This window comes from Lathamus discolor, chromosome 3, assembly GCF_037157495.1.
Source record: "Lathamus discolor isolate bLatDis1 chromosome 3, bLatDis1.hap1, whole genome shotgun sequence".
NCBI classification, from domain to species: Eukaryota; Metazoa; Chordata; class Aves; order Psittaciformes; family Psittacidae; genus Lathamus; species Lathamus discolor.
The window spans coordinates 24,690,495-24,705,390 of record NC_088886.1 but is presented as its reverse complement, the minus strand read 5'-3'; the positions used below and the strand labels follow the sequence as shown (position 1 = coordinate 24,705,390).

Below are 14,896 nucleotides of genomic sequence, written 5' to 3'. Positions count from 1 at the left end.
GATGACTTGCAGGAAATCCTCCTCCTAGGAGATGCCTATGCCAGCTTTTCATGTCTTCGGAAGCTTTTTAACAAAAGGAATGCTTACGCAACATCAGATGCTAGTTCTGCAGGAGCTGTTCTAGTAATTAACCCACAGCACCAACGCTTCACCCTCCTTTTCTCCATGTGTTTAACTCTTAGATCCGCAACAAGTATCAGCCACACAAGAGTCCTTCATGGGCTCTCTTACCCATCTCTACAGAAACTCCAAGCACATAAAGAGGAAAGTAAGTCATTGTGATGTTATTAATTCTAAAATGAGTAATCCTACAAATCTAACTGCACTGGGATGTGCAATCCTAAACATAATTTATGCAAATTAGATTTAGTTTCACGGGGGGGGGTAATAATTAATTCTTTGTGATGAAAAGCTTTAAAAAAAGACAAGCGAACTGTTTATTAAATGATTTCTCCACTATAGATCAGTCTGCTGCCCCTGAATCTGCTTCCAAGAGAGTCAAGCAGTTGCATAAATATCAGTTTGCCTGATTATTTAATAGGTTATTAATTAAAAAAAATAAAAAATCTCATTATTACTGCTTATGCAAAGTCAGCTGAAACAAGCTAGGACAGCGGAATCTCCAAATAAAGATGTTTCGCATACTGCAGAACTCCACAAGAATTAATTTTTTTCACTTAAACATATATATGAATGTCTTCCCTGTGAAGATTCTTTCCCAGAAATGCTCTCTAATCTCAATCTTTTTCTCAGGTTTCTTAATTCAACTAATGAGCTGCATCCATGCGCAAGGCACAAAAGTGGGAATTTTAGATTGCTCATTTAGCTTGTTTTTGAAAAGTCTGAGCTTTCAAAGCTCAGAGTAGCTCTCCATAATCCAAAATCCTCACTCTGAGTTCATCTTTTAGGGTGTTTCAAAATAGGCTGCAACTGGCATCCATCCCCATCCCTGGGCTATGTATCCCCAACGCCTGCACTTACACGGCCCCAGGCACACTCCAGTATCACCAAGGCCACCAAAAGGTTATCTTTCCATCAGATTAGCTGCTAGGACTTATTCAGGCAAGCTGATACAACCAGCCAAGGGCTGCATGATTCCTTGCCCCCAGCTGTAGTCAAGTGGGCAGGGCTGAAAGAAGCCAGTGTACCTTGAAAGAGCATCAAGCCACACCTTCATTCCTTGCCTCCCAGACTGTAAGCACCCCACTGAGCTGCAGGACAGCTATTCTGCAAGGACACTGATTCAGGAATACAAAATGTTTCTGCCTTGTAATCTGTTGTCACAGCAACTGAACACAAAACACAGGACTGTCAGCATGAAAATCTCTGGGCTAGTGGAAAAGCAAAGAGGGGAAGCAGCAGATGCGCAAGATAAAATGGTATGGAGATACACAAGTATTTGAGCACCTCATGACAACTGTCTATTAGTCAAGCCCAGAAGAGAAAGCCCAAGCTTCCTACAGCTCATCCTTATGGCTTATGAGTTCATTCTGGAGAACCACAGAACAGTTTCAGTTGGCAAGGACCTTTAAAGGTCACCCAGTCCAGCCCCCCACACCCACCACAGCAGGGACATCTTCAACTATATCAGGTTGTTCAGAGTCCAACCTGTCCTTGCGTGCTTCCAGAGATGGGGTAGTCACAACTTCTCTAAGGAACCTGTTCCAGTGTCTCACCACCCTCACTGTAAGAAAAAATTTCTTCCTTATACCTAGTCTAAATCTCCTTTTAGTTTAAAACCATCAGCTCTTATTCTATTGCTACAGGCCCTGCTAAAAAGTGTGTCCCCATCTTCCTTATGAGCCCCCTTTTAGTGTTGAAAGGAAGATACTTAATGATGATTTGGTTGTTTTACCTTGGTAACATTCTTCAAAGAAAGAAAGTGGCATGTGTCTTTTAGGCACAGCAGATGGAAGGCACTCCAGGAACACCTTACCTATTATTAACCCATTTTTAATTGCTGATTCAGAGCTACCAATAATCTTTTCCAACAGGGTAAGAATCCTCCCCTTCAAAAATCTTCTAAACAAGCCTTTCTCAGGGATTAAATAAAACCAAAAAACAACACACATAGAAGTGACAGGCTCTTTTAACTACCAATACTTGTTCACACCTTCAAGAAAGTCTCTGCCATGCCTTAATTCAATGACAGAACGAGTATGATGTTCCATTCCACAATATGCAAAACCATCCTCAGTTGTCCTGTAGGCTCTTGTCTTTCATCTCAGCAGGCAGATGCAAGAATTAAAGATGTGGTCTTAGCATCTACCTTAAAAAGCAGGAGAGTCAGAAAGCCACCATGGATTTATATTTTTTGTTGGGTTGTTGTTTTTTTTTTTAAGCACAGTGAGGCTGTCCTTATTTTAGACCTGGCAAAACACCTCATAGTATCACCAGAAGTAACTGCCACTTCTTTCTCAAAGGCAGCCAAACATCATCCAACTTGATTAGCAGCCGCTACATAAGACGCCTTTCACAGGCTCCATGCCTGCTTTCTGACCAAAATCTTCAACAATGCGTTACTTTTTCTAAGTTACCTGCTGAAAGCTGACTTTAAAACCTCAGCAGGAGAAAAGCAAAAGCTGATAATTTTAACTATACGTTTTAAGATAAGCTTCCCTTGAGGGGCCAGTACAGCTACCTGAAAAAGCAAGTGTTTCTACAGACCACATACAGAAGCACATGCTCCGTTTGCATTTTGGACTATTACCAGCAAATTTCTTAAGCAAGTCCAGACAGGCATCATTCCTCAGAGGGGGGTGATAAAGAAAGTTTTGCCACGTTACATTGATTACACACACAGAACGGAGACGTGAACTGAACACTTCACACATTCACATACTCCACAGGACCAATGGCAACACAAAGGCATTTTCTTGGGGTTTCTTCCAGCCTGTCTCTTGTGGTTTCCCCAAAGCCGTGAGCAACTTTCTGCAGCAGGACTGGAGGAAGGAGCAAGGATGCTGAGACCCAGCAGCTGTGTGACTGCAGGAAGGACAAAAGCCAGCAGGGCTGCCCACACTGCTGTGAATTTCAAAGAGTCATGCAATTTAGCCAGGCAGTTTAAACTTTCTGGTACACAGTGCTAATGACGCAAACTAACGACTCCAAACTGTAATTGTTTCGCTGAACCACCTCCCCACAACCCCTCTCTATACCCTGTATAAGCACTCACTGTCATTTCCACCAATGAGATCACCCTTTCACAACATGTTTCATTCCCTCCCACTGTATTCAAGTTCACATCAACTTTTTAGGGGTGGGAGCAATAAAATAAAAAGCAGGATTTGGGGGACAGAAAGGCTGGGAGACGGGGCCTCTCCCATCTGCCACAGCAGCATGTTAATTTTCTACCATACAGTTCACAAAGGAACATGCCACAGCCCTGGAGTTGCAAAACAGACTGAAAGGATGACATGAAAAAAGTGATTAATTCACAGACAAATTAATGAGGAGACATTTAGTACAAGGGTTTGCAACAGGAAGAATTGAGATTCCTATAAGCATCTGCAGAATCTTCCATGTAGCAGAACAGTGTGACACTGTCCAGCCAAAGATCAGTGTTAGCAGCCCAGAGCATAGCACTGTTGGAACTGCACATCCAAATCCTTGGTTATTCAGCCATTAATCTGGCAAATAAGAAAGTACAAAGAGACCAGAGCCAACTGTTTCAAGTGCATCAGAAAACCAGTGCAGTTCCTGCCCTGACACCAGTAAGAACTTCACAAGGGTTGTAATAATCAAAGCTCTCAAGCTCTGCTGACAACTGCAGTACTCGAGCAGACAGTGTTGCAGCTGTATCACAGCTGCTCCTAGCAATTTTGGGATACCATAGGTAGGAGCTATGAATTATGAGTAAAACATGATTTGTCATCAAAAAAACACCCAAACAAACCAGGATTGTTACTGCCATGGTTTTGCTTGAACTTGCAGAGAATCAAAGTACATAAGGGTAACAAACCCAGTTTTGGGAATCTTCTGATATTCTTCCCTAATGCTACACATGTACTTTCAGAGCCACAGACCAATGAATTTTCCTAGAGATTTCTAAAGATATCAATGAATACCAAATTCAAGGTCTTTCAAGAGTACCTCTTGGATAATTTTTCATGGAATTGTGCATTTCATGCTCAAGGACTAGCAGTAGTCTGCCAGGGAACACAGGAAACCAGCCTGAGGTGCAAGGCACAGCCCAAGTTCAGGATTTACAGCTTTCCCAGCATCTTTCAATAATAACTGTAAGAAAATTGTAATAGTTGTAAAATGTAGAGGCATTTACCATGATTGTTAATATCAATCCTTCACAAAACCCACAAGCTTCCCTTCCTAACCAAAAGTCAGGTACTCTGCCACTGCAGCAACCTACTTGAAATGTTTTCACACAAACTGCCCAGAAGAAACAGACAACACTAAATACACTCTCATAACAGTTAGGATACCAGGAAAAAGGCCTTAATTTCCTACAAGTACTACGAAGCTTGTGGAAAAGCTGTATTGTTACTTGCAAAACAAGCTGTACTTTGTTCCATAAGGATCTGTGGTTTAGCTATCGCAACAGTGGAGGCATCAGGAATGGCCCTGCTCCCCTCCTTTCAACTAGGAACTGCCAGTGGGAGGAAGGGTGTGAGAAAGTGGCAGCACATATGTATGGGTGTATGCAGAGTGACTCTGCTTAGAAAGCAGAAGAGCAGTGACTCGTGTAATGCCAGTAATTTAATCAGTTAACTCATGCCTGCAGAACACAGATGGAGGGGATGGGAGAGCCACCCCAGCCCTGAGCACCCCTCCCAGCTGCACTGGCAATCCCAGCAGAGGGGTGCCAGGGGAAGGTACAAGCTGGGAGGCAAAGTAGGGAGAAAATGAGATTTCATTAAACAGACTCCACACATGATGATGGCAGTATTGAGAGTTCATGTTTCACTCTGGCAACAGCACTAGCCCCTGCAGCAGCTGCCCCATCCCTGCAGTCCCAAATCTCTTTACTCCAAGCTTTTTATATCTTCTTCATAACCGTGATGAGAATCAGCAGTAAAAAACATTAGTTTTGATGATGAAAAAAGTGGCTTCAAGTCAGGAAAACTTGTAGCTGTCCTTTGATGGGCCGCCTCCCCCACCACACCAAACCCTAACATGTGCAAGAGAAGAAAGTACAGAACAATATTTAGCATTTCATTTTGAACTTGCGTTGTACTTCTCATCTGAGCTTCACTGGAGTCTGACCAGAACAAAAACCACCAGCCTTTTGTCTGAAGACATGTATAAAGCAGCCCGCACAGGAGGGCAGCAGCAACAATGCTGCCCACGCAGGCTGAGAAGCCACTGCTGGGACCAGACGTGCAGAGAGAACAACCCCATCATAGGGAGGGAGGAACCTTCCCAAACTGCACAGCCCAGGAAAATCCCAATACCAGGGAAACAGGAGCAGGAGGGAAACTAAGCCCAAGAAAGCTGCAAGGAGCTTCAGAAAGGAGAAGAAAGGGAGAGGAGCCAGAAAACACAAGTAAAGCAAACAGAAGGCCTACAACCAGCAGAAGCACCAGCTTCTTAACTAGTTCATCAAGTGGCTAATTCAGTGTTGAGAAACTGCTTGTCTTATGTTACTGCAGCCAGAGCAGCAGGACCCATGAGATGTGTGAAGGCAGCCAGCAAAGCAGAAAAAGCAGCAGCTGGAAGGAAAGCATCAGCTACTCTAACAAAATAAAAGTAGATTGCTAGGCCAACCGCTGCAGCCCTACCACTGCAGCCACAGCAGGGCACAAGGAGGCATACTGATCCTCACAAGTAAAGCACGTTTGTTCAGAAGTTGGGACGCAAGGGCAGCCTGTCCGCAGTCGCTTCCCAGGGACCAGCTCTGCAAGCTGCCAGGAAGAAAATCCCACTGCAAAATCCCACCGGATAGGAGCATGTAAAGGACGGCAGATGAAAGGGCTATAGATTATCATCATAATGATAAGCAGACCACAAAAGTCCTAAGACAGGAACATTTTCTCTTCACTCGGTCAAGCTGTCCCACTTAACACTGTGATACCAAGAAACACCTGATGGTATTTTTTCTAGAAGGGACTGATTTTTCATTCCACTAATCTCAGTAAGAGATACTCCCAACACAAACTCCACTTTCCAAAGCACGCTGCTTATACTCCACAACCTTGTAAGTACAGCATAAGAAAATACAAAAAAACCCAACAGATTTATGCCTTTTGAAGAGGCTAAATGACCACACACACACACACACACAAAAACCAAACCTTAACCAGTCCCAGTGCAACACGTAGCACAAGCAGCAGCAGCTCACTGAGGTGGGAACCAGCCTTTTGTGATGCTGAGTAGGTCGAGTTGTAAAGCAGACCTCAGAAAGGAACTTACAAGATGAAAGCAGCATGCTTAGAACTGGACTGATGCCAATGTCAAACACCACAGTACTCCCTTGGTCCTGAAGTAACCAAGGGAATAAGCATTTACGGCAACCCACTGGAAAGCCAAAGGCTACCGCATGAAGTCAGCCACTGCCCACTTGAACACACACTTGCTGGGAAAGAACAACCCCCATTATCAAGCAGTTTTTTATTGGATTGGGTAGGTTTTAAGGGTTTGGGGGTTAGTTTGGAGGGGCTGTTTGTGGATTTGGGAGTTTTGTTTTGGTTTCTACCCCTCAGATATAGCTGATCTTCCCATTACAAAGGGTTAAGAGGAATGCAAGGGCCAAGTCTTCCTCCTTTACATTTCAGGCTATCAGTAGGGGCCAGCTGCCACTCCTGACACAATTTAACAACTGAAGCCTTGATCTTTGCATAAAAGCATCTCAAGCCCCTGAAGATGAATTTAGGAATTACCTTGTCCTCCTGTGAAAAACAAAACCTACCGCAAAGCCAAATCATAAGCATTTTCTAAGCACACTGAAGTCTGCAACAGAGACGAGAAAGTTACAGAAAGCTGAACCAAGAGCCCACAAACCTGAGTCTTTGCACAATCTCAATATATAATCTCTACAAACACCTTAAAAATCTCCCCCACAAACCCAACAACCCCCCAAACCAACGGTACAAATAAGCCCTCAAGCTAATTGGAAGCCTACCTTCCATGGACAAGATGGCACTAGCTTACCTACCAAAGGAAAAAAAGCCAATAATAGTTTTTGTATACTATTTCTAAAAGAGGAAATTTTGAAATTCCCCGTTACTGAGCACAGCTGTGTTGTGTCAGAACTGCAGGCATGATTACCACTGGAAACAGCTCTTTGATGACTATCGCACTGGAATATCTAAAACAAGTAGAAGCATGGAAACAAGAAGTGCTTTGCCACCCAGTTACAAAATGCTGAAGATCACTGAATAATAAAGGGGATGGGGGGAGGGGGATGGGAGGGCAACGAGGTATTCGCAGATCTCTCATATATGGCTGGACTGGTAGATTAAGTAGAAAAAATATTAAAGACATCTATTTTATTTCAAAAAAGTTACCTTGACATTTCAGGTCCTTTTTACAGCTGATGAGTTTTCACCATTTTCCAAGCTTCTGCATCATAAAAATTCAGAGAAATCATTATATTCTATCCTAAAAGTACATAACAAAGGTACAGTCCCACAAAGGCTAACACCATCTTGCACCCGCAGTCTGGCAGGCTACAAAAGGCAGCCTCTCATCTCAGTATTCCCAGTCCTGTTTGACAATGTACATGTGTACTAGCAGCAGCAATTTAATCTCACAGTGCAGTTGCTTTGGTCGTAACTGTCCTGAACCTCTCATCAGTGCTGATATGATGGCCAACACCATCATGACACCAGCGCACTGCTAAAAACCCAGCATTACTCAAGTGATGCTATAGACCACTAGAGCAATCACAAGCCCATCCCTTGCAGATGGCTTAGCGCTAAGTGGCTCTTCTAATATTACAAAGAATTCTTAACACAGTTAGTGATGCCATAGGTTCTCAACACAAGCATTCACATTTATGCCTCACTTAAAACCTGTTAAACTTGATCTGAGACACACAAGGCTACTGTATACCTGGGGTAGAAGAAAACCCAATATACTCCTGTGTGTCAGGACAACAGAGCCAGCAAGAGTTCTACAATTTATTGGGATACTATGATACCAACTTTATTTCAAAACACTCCATGGTAGCCACCAGTAAGCAAGATTTCATGGTTAAGAAATGTGTAAAAGCAGGTTGAAATGGTTCTTCTTGGGCAGGAGGGGCTGCAGCCCAAGGCTGAGCTTCTGAAGGTTATTAAGAACCAGAGACGGTGATGTTTGAAGCAACTAGTTCAAGTTTAACACACCCAACCTCCTATCCCAGCTAACCCACAGGTAGGAAATAGAGCCAGACAGTGAGTCTGCATGAAATCACTCAGCACAGTGTCACCGGTGGCAGTAAATGATGAATTAGGGCCCTGAGGACACAAGGAGGAGGTCTCAGCCTACAACAGTTGTATGATTAAGGACAACGATCACAGTTCATTTTTTTAAGAATTATGGCGAACTAGAGACCAGAGTTTCCTATCCCATCCATCTGCACTGGAAATTATTTTCTCCACGTGTTGTTTGCAGAGCAATCCTAGTCTTCACTTCCGTGGGAAGCGGCAGCCTGGGATTTTCACTTGCAGACTCAGGAGAGGCCAGGACACCCTCCTGAAGCCTAAGGCTGGAAGAGAAATGCTACTTAATGCTACTGAATAAGCCAGAAATTTTTCAGTAAGCTAATAACTCTAAGCAGCATATGACAGCTTCCAAGGTTTAAACCTACAAAAGCAACTATTTGACTGTGTCAAAACCAGCTATTAAACCTTCCAGCAACTCGGGGCAAGCACCACAAATAGCAGCTGTTTTTGCAGCAAAATACCACACGATCCATCCCCCAAAATAAGTGTTCTGCCATGTATAATATTCCCAAAGGCGTCATGCAGTGGCATCAGCATCCCAAGAAAGACACAGGAGAGAGGAGTTACAGAAAACCTGGGAATTTAAAGGGTATGTGGGAAGTGGTAAAAAGCTTTAAATCAACTTTCTGTAACTGCACGGAACAACTGCTGGCCATTAAAAGCCCTGATCTCCTAACTACTCATGTTCAAACCTGCAAAAATGTAAATCCACCCTTTGCGAGACCAACTAAAATAGAGTCCCCTCAGGGCTCCACAAATACCACGGTGAAGCCACTATGGCGCAGGGCCGGCCCTTCCCAGCCTGGGCTCCGGACATCTGCTAGGGCTTCCCGGGACACACACCACCAGCCGAAGTGCCGGAAACACTCAATGTATTCACTACTGTTTCTCAGAGAGTTTAAATCGCAGCCACGCTGTGCGAAGTCCCACGTGCACACGCCGGGCCTGCTCGCGCTTGGTTTCACGGCGGTTCCCTGGGAAGGCAACGAACCGCAGCCTCGTAAATTTTTAATGGGATAGCCAGCAAGCGAAGGGTATCGCTCTGCTGCACTAAATGAAACAAAGCAAGTGACTGCATCCAAGTCGCATAAACTAGACAATTTAAGGCACATTTCATAGCCTGCCCTTAAAACAAACAAACAAAAAAAAAAAAAACCAAAAAACCAAAAAAACCCACAACGCAACAAACTGCTTTTCTGTATTAAAAAAAAAATAAAATAAAAAAAAAATCTCGTCTGCTACAAAGAACTGGCAAATCAAGCTGAGGCTGAGCATAAGAACTGGCATCTTGCCTAGGCTTCCTTGTAAATGCCTTCAAATGGCAGTCATACCCCAAACTACGTTTTGCAGACAAAGTATATATAACCAAGCATCATCACTCTCCTCAAAGCCAAATAAAGGACTGAGCAGTTAGAAAAGGGGGAGGTGAAGGAGACAGGCAGTCCACTTCTCTTAACAACCAACAGCTTTTATAAGTTTTTCATTTAAACATACAAGATACCACTCAGCTTGGTGACATGGGTTTCTAGGCTGGTCTACAGTAGGGGTTTCAGAAGAATTTAAGAGCAGGAACACTGAGGTCTAAAACCCAGTCCATGCCTGCAAACACAGCTAATGCATTTTTAACGAAAGCAAGCAGCAATTCATTTTTCTTCTTGAAAGGCAGGCTAGCAGGGAGCTACCTTCCAGCACTGAATGCCAGCTCCTCTTCCCAGGGAATGAGAGATGAATGAGGTAGGAACTGGTCTTCCCTGCCTACCAGATAGTCCAAATTCACAGCTTAGACCACCAGCATCATCAGCCAATCACATCTCCTGGGCACTGTCCCTGCTAAGATGCAGCAGGTAGTCACAAATGCTGGAAAAGGCAGACCAGACTGCTCCTAGCTTCTAGGCTGTTGATAAAAGCAGGCCTGCTCTCAGCAGAGGCAGAGCCACACCACTGCCATGAAACATCCACCACTGGTGCTGAGGATGCTGCCTCTTTGTCTGAGAAACAAAACACTGGGATCAGGATAGCTGAAATTGAGCAGATATGGGCAGAAAGTAAAAGTATTCAGGGGAAAAAAAGATGTGGCTCTAGCAGGGCCAGCTGGTAGTAAAGGAACAGGGAGGCACATGTAAAAGTGAACAAAAAAAGAGGTACAAACAACAGAAACCACATAACCAACATTAAAGCTGCAAAGAAGAAAGAATCTGTTCTAAAAAAGATACACCATCAGGGGTCTAAATAGCAAAGCTGTGCTAACACATATGCACACAAAGTGCTGGGGAGGTGCCAGAACTATCCCAATGCTCCCAGCAGAAGCAAACAGCATAGACTGTAAAAATAACGTGACACTCCAGCTTTAAAAAAGCAGACAACTAACTACATACTGTAATGCCTCAGCTTCCATCTTCTATATAAAAGCTGGCACTGCCGCCCCAAAGTCTCTTATTCCTGGAATATATAGAAATACATATATTCCCAGAATGATTCCTCCCAGGGGGTAGGGCAGTGGTGGGGGAAAAAAGGCTGGTTAGGTCTAGTCTAAATTTGAAACAGTTCCACCTGAGGAACTGGAAAATGGGGCAAGCAAATGGGTACTTTTAAGAAAAGTGGAAGAAAGGACACAACAGTGCTCCCCCTTTTCTCACCCACTAACCTAATTACCCAGACACCACCCTGCCAACAAGTTCAACTCCCCCTTCTCCTGATTTACAGCTGCAGCCTCACATCTCAAAGCTTGTTGGGGGAGGACTCATACTTAAGGGGTCTTAATACCCTCTCATACAAAGAGAAACAGCTCTTGTAACTCCACATGTTCCTTGCACAGGGACTGGTAATTACGCCAACTACCCTCTCCCCAGGGAGCACGCTAACTTCTGGGCACAAATCTTCTTTCCAAACACTCCCAGGACCTGAGCTTTTAACTCGGTAATGATCTGCACTGTGTTTTTTCTATACCAGGCTCTTCGGTACCATCTAGTCCTAAAGCTAAAGGGTTTTACACATGTTCTGAACTGCAAATTGTAAGAAGGTTCAAAGAAACCCAAATTCACACGTTGGCAACAGACCCACAGTTCTTGCTGACCTTTTGCAGGCTCCCCCAAAACATTACACTGATCTCCACAGGCTAAATATCACTCGATGTTAATCAAGACATCCCAAACTGCCGAAAAATGAGTGTAGGGTGGCATTTGCATGCTGAAAGCCTGGAGCCAATACTGAACGGGCACAAAGCAGGCTAACCATTCAAGCATACCAGTGCTTTTAGAAATATAGGTGACTGCTGCCTCAAACAAGGAAACGGGTTTGAGCACCCAGCCTAATCTTCAAAGATCACGCAGAACTAACTGCATAAAAGGGCTTTGTGTTCCAGAATGCATTTATGTCCTACTGAGTACGCAAATACTTGTCAAGCTCTTTGCCTCTTCTCTTATTGATGGCAATAATTAAGTGTCCCACAGGCCACCGTGTGCCCGCAGGCACACATAACCACAGCACCCAATGTCTCACGCAAAGATTATTTGAAGACTTCACAAAAGTACAGCAGAGCAATGTTACAGAGGAGTCTGGGGCATGCAAGACTAAAATGGCACTTTGTAGTACTCAACACTTCTCCAGCCTTCAGTGAGTTCCATGATGTGTACAGAGTTGTACAGGTTTACTGCTTGCACAGCACGTGCACAGAGAGCTTAATGCTTTGCTATCAGTCATCTTAGACCTAACTCCTGCCGCCACCACCACCCCTACAACAAGCTTCTGTGTCTTAAAAGGGTTTATACACCCTTTTATGCACTCAAAAACCTAATTTAAAGGAAAAAAAAAAAAGGGGGGGAGAGAAACAAAAGTGAAGGAGAAGAGGTAAGAGAAACCCTCAAATATCTGAAGTCAGCCAGGCAGCTCCTGCTTTAAAGTTATACTCTAGTCTGAAAACACAACAGAGCAAACTCACAAAGCTACTAGAGCCTGCAAACAAACCTGAAAGCCAAGCAATTGCCAACAATCATGTTGCTGTGCTACAGTATTTCAGAGATGCAGTTGTTTCCATCAAAGAAACATCCACATTGCCAGGACACAGCACACTGCTTGCTCCAGTACACTGGAAAATCATTCTTTTTCAAAGAACACACATATACATACAGGTGCACAGAGTCAAGGACAGCAGTAATACAAGCATGCCTATCAACTTTTACCTTGATAATGAAAAATTACAATGATTTCTATTAGAAAAGATGTTGAGATCAAATCTTAGTTTACTGTTTTTCCAAATGTCCTGAATAAAAATCCAAATAAAAAATAATTAATAAAGCCTACCTCCCTTTATCCAAATGATTGCATACACTTACGTTGTATATTTATTTTGAAGCTCCTAACACAGAGCACTCAGCACCATCATCTCCATCTCGCAAACACAGTTAGGAGCTTTCACACAACCTGTACTTGGGGTGTGGAGCCCCAGATCAAGCTCCCTGACCCCTAACAGAGTTTTTTTACCTCTGAATTACACTGAGACACATATCAGATGCTAAACTTCAGGTTCTACAGCTACTCTTGATTGGCAATTGTGAATGGTTACAGTGGGGCTTCTTAAAATCCTTACTTTATTTAATGACATGTGGTTTTAACTTTCTGTTGGCTGGCTTCTCTTCCAGTTCTAAACAATCACCCTTCCTCCATGTCACAACAGCTTAAATAACTGAATGAACAGAGGAAAAGAAAAGCTTGTCCACAAACCAAAGTAAGGCCGAAAATACTTTATCCCAAAGGATCCGCTGGGAATTCGTCAGGAAATTCACCTTCTCCTTCTATTGACTTGATGTTACAGGTTCTGCAGTAATGCCAACTGCTCTCTGACAAATCTAACCCACCGTTAAAGGACAATGATGCCCCAGGATAAGAGGATACAGAGCAGATGTTCCCTTGCACACACACGTGTTGCTGCAGTGCTTGCCACTTTTCAAACCAGCCTCTCCCAACTGAATCTAAAGCCTGGAAGACTCCAAGATCTGAGCTTCCCAGTGTGTGGGACAAGACACACTCACCATGCCCCACATGGCTGCCAACGCCACCACTCACAGCACGGGCCAAGTGTCTCACACATCAACACTACAACCAACGTGGATTTCAACGAAGCAGCCCCTTGCAATATTAACTGTGGCTTTGCCTGAAATCCAAGTTTTTAAAGTGCTGTGCTGCAGCTACGGTTATCCTTAAAGAAAAGGCCAGCAGCCTAGAGCCAAAGAGCCCATGTCGTGTCCTGCAGTACCAGGCCCCAGTCACACCCGGGACCTCACAGCAAACTTTTACTTGAGACAAAGCCACCCCAGCCAGGACCATCGCGGCAGGGCTGTCTATACCCGCCGAACACCCGCCTCGGCCACTTTCTGCCCCGGGGCCTAGCTACAGCCACCTTTAACTAATGCGAGCCGAAGCAAGGGCGGCACCGAGAACCCCTGCGCAGGGCGGTTCCTCGGCCCGACCCCCGCTCTCCCCGCCCCGCGGGGCTGCCGCTGGCGGTGGCGCCGGCTCCCCCTAGGGCAGGGCAGGGCAGGGCAGGGCAGGGCGGTGCGGGGGCCCTTACCCAGGTGCAGGGTGAGGTTGACGGCGGCGGGGTGCTGCACGCCGGCCAGCATGGTGCGGCTCTGCCACCAGGTGGCATCGGCGGGGCTGTTGTAGTCGGTGAGGAAGGCGGCGCCGTGCTGCAGGTGGGGCTGGGCGGCATCGCAGAGGTGGCAGGACTGGGTGACGCCGGTGACGCCGGTCTGCACGCAGTACTCCTCGGCCGGCGTCCCGCACGTGTGCGTGGCCAGCACCGTGGCGTTGAAAGCGGCGTTGACGAACTCGGGCATGCAGCGCTGCGGACGGCCGGTCCGCTCCTCCGTGCACTCGTCCATGGCGCCGCCGCACCGCCCGGGCAACCACAGCCACAGCACCGCCAGCCACAGCGCCCGGCGCTCGCCGCCGCCCCCCATGGCGCTCGGCCGGCGGCGGAGGGGCCGGCGGAGCGGCGCGGGCCGGCGCAAGGGCTCGGTCGCTCGCTGGCTGCCGCCGCTGCGCGCCTGCCCGCGGGCTGCGATGGGATGGGCCCGGCACCGGCGAGCCGAGCCGAGGCGGTGCGCGCGGGCGGGGGCGGGGCTGCGGCGCGGGGCAGGCCGGGAGCGGAGTCCCGCAGGCCGAGCGGGCGGGGGCCTCCACCGCCTCCCGGAATGCGTGCGCTTAAAGGGGCGATGTCTGCGGTGGGCCCGCCGAGACGGGAAGTGCCCGCTTCCCGCCCCACGCCTGTCTGCGTTCCGCCGTGCTCCCCCGGGAGCGGCGCCGCCCGGTGAAAGGGCTGCCCGGCGGGGAGGGGGCCATGGCGCTCGCTGCGCCGCTGGCGTTGGGTGTCGCAGCGGGAGTGTCCCCGCACCCCTGCATGCGGCTGCGGGCCGGGCCGGGCCGCCGCGTCTGCCCCGCGAGAACCGGGCGCGGGTGCCCGTTTGTCTCTTACAAAGACTTTTCAGAGAGGCGGAACAGACAGGAAGTTTGTCAAG

At 46.4% G+C, this 14,896-nt stretch overlaps 1 protein-coding gene across 1 annotated transcript in view; it reads right to left on the bottom strand.

The window, feature by feature from the left end:
• LAMC1 (laminin subunit gamma 1) overlaps positions 1–14,392 on the bottom strand; it is a 67,863-nt gene extending 53,471 nt beyond the window's left edge. The window contains exon 1 of the mRNA XM_065674179.1: positions 13,948–14,392. Coding sequence (XP_065530251.1) covers positions 13,948–14,338 — 391 coding nt within the window. The 5' untranslated portion in view covers positions 14,339–14,392. The remainder of the gene's footprint in view (positions 1–13,947) is intronic.
• Between the last annotated feature and the right edge of the window lie 504 nt (positions 14,393–14,896).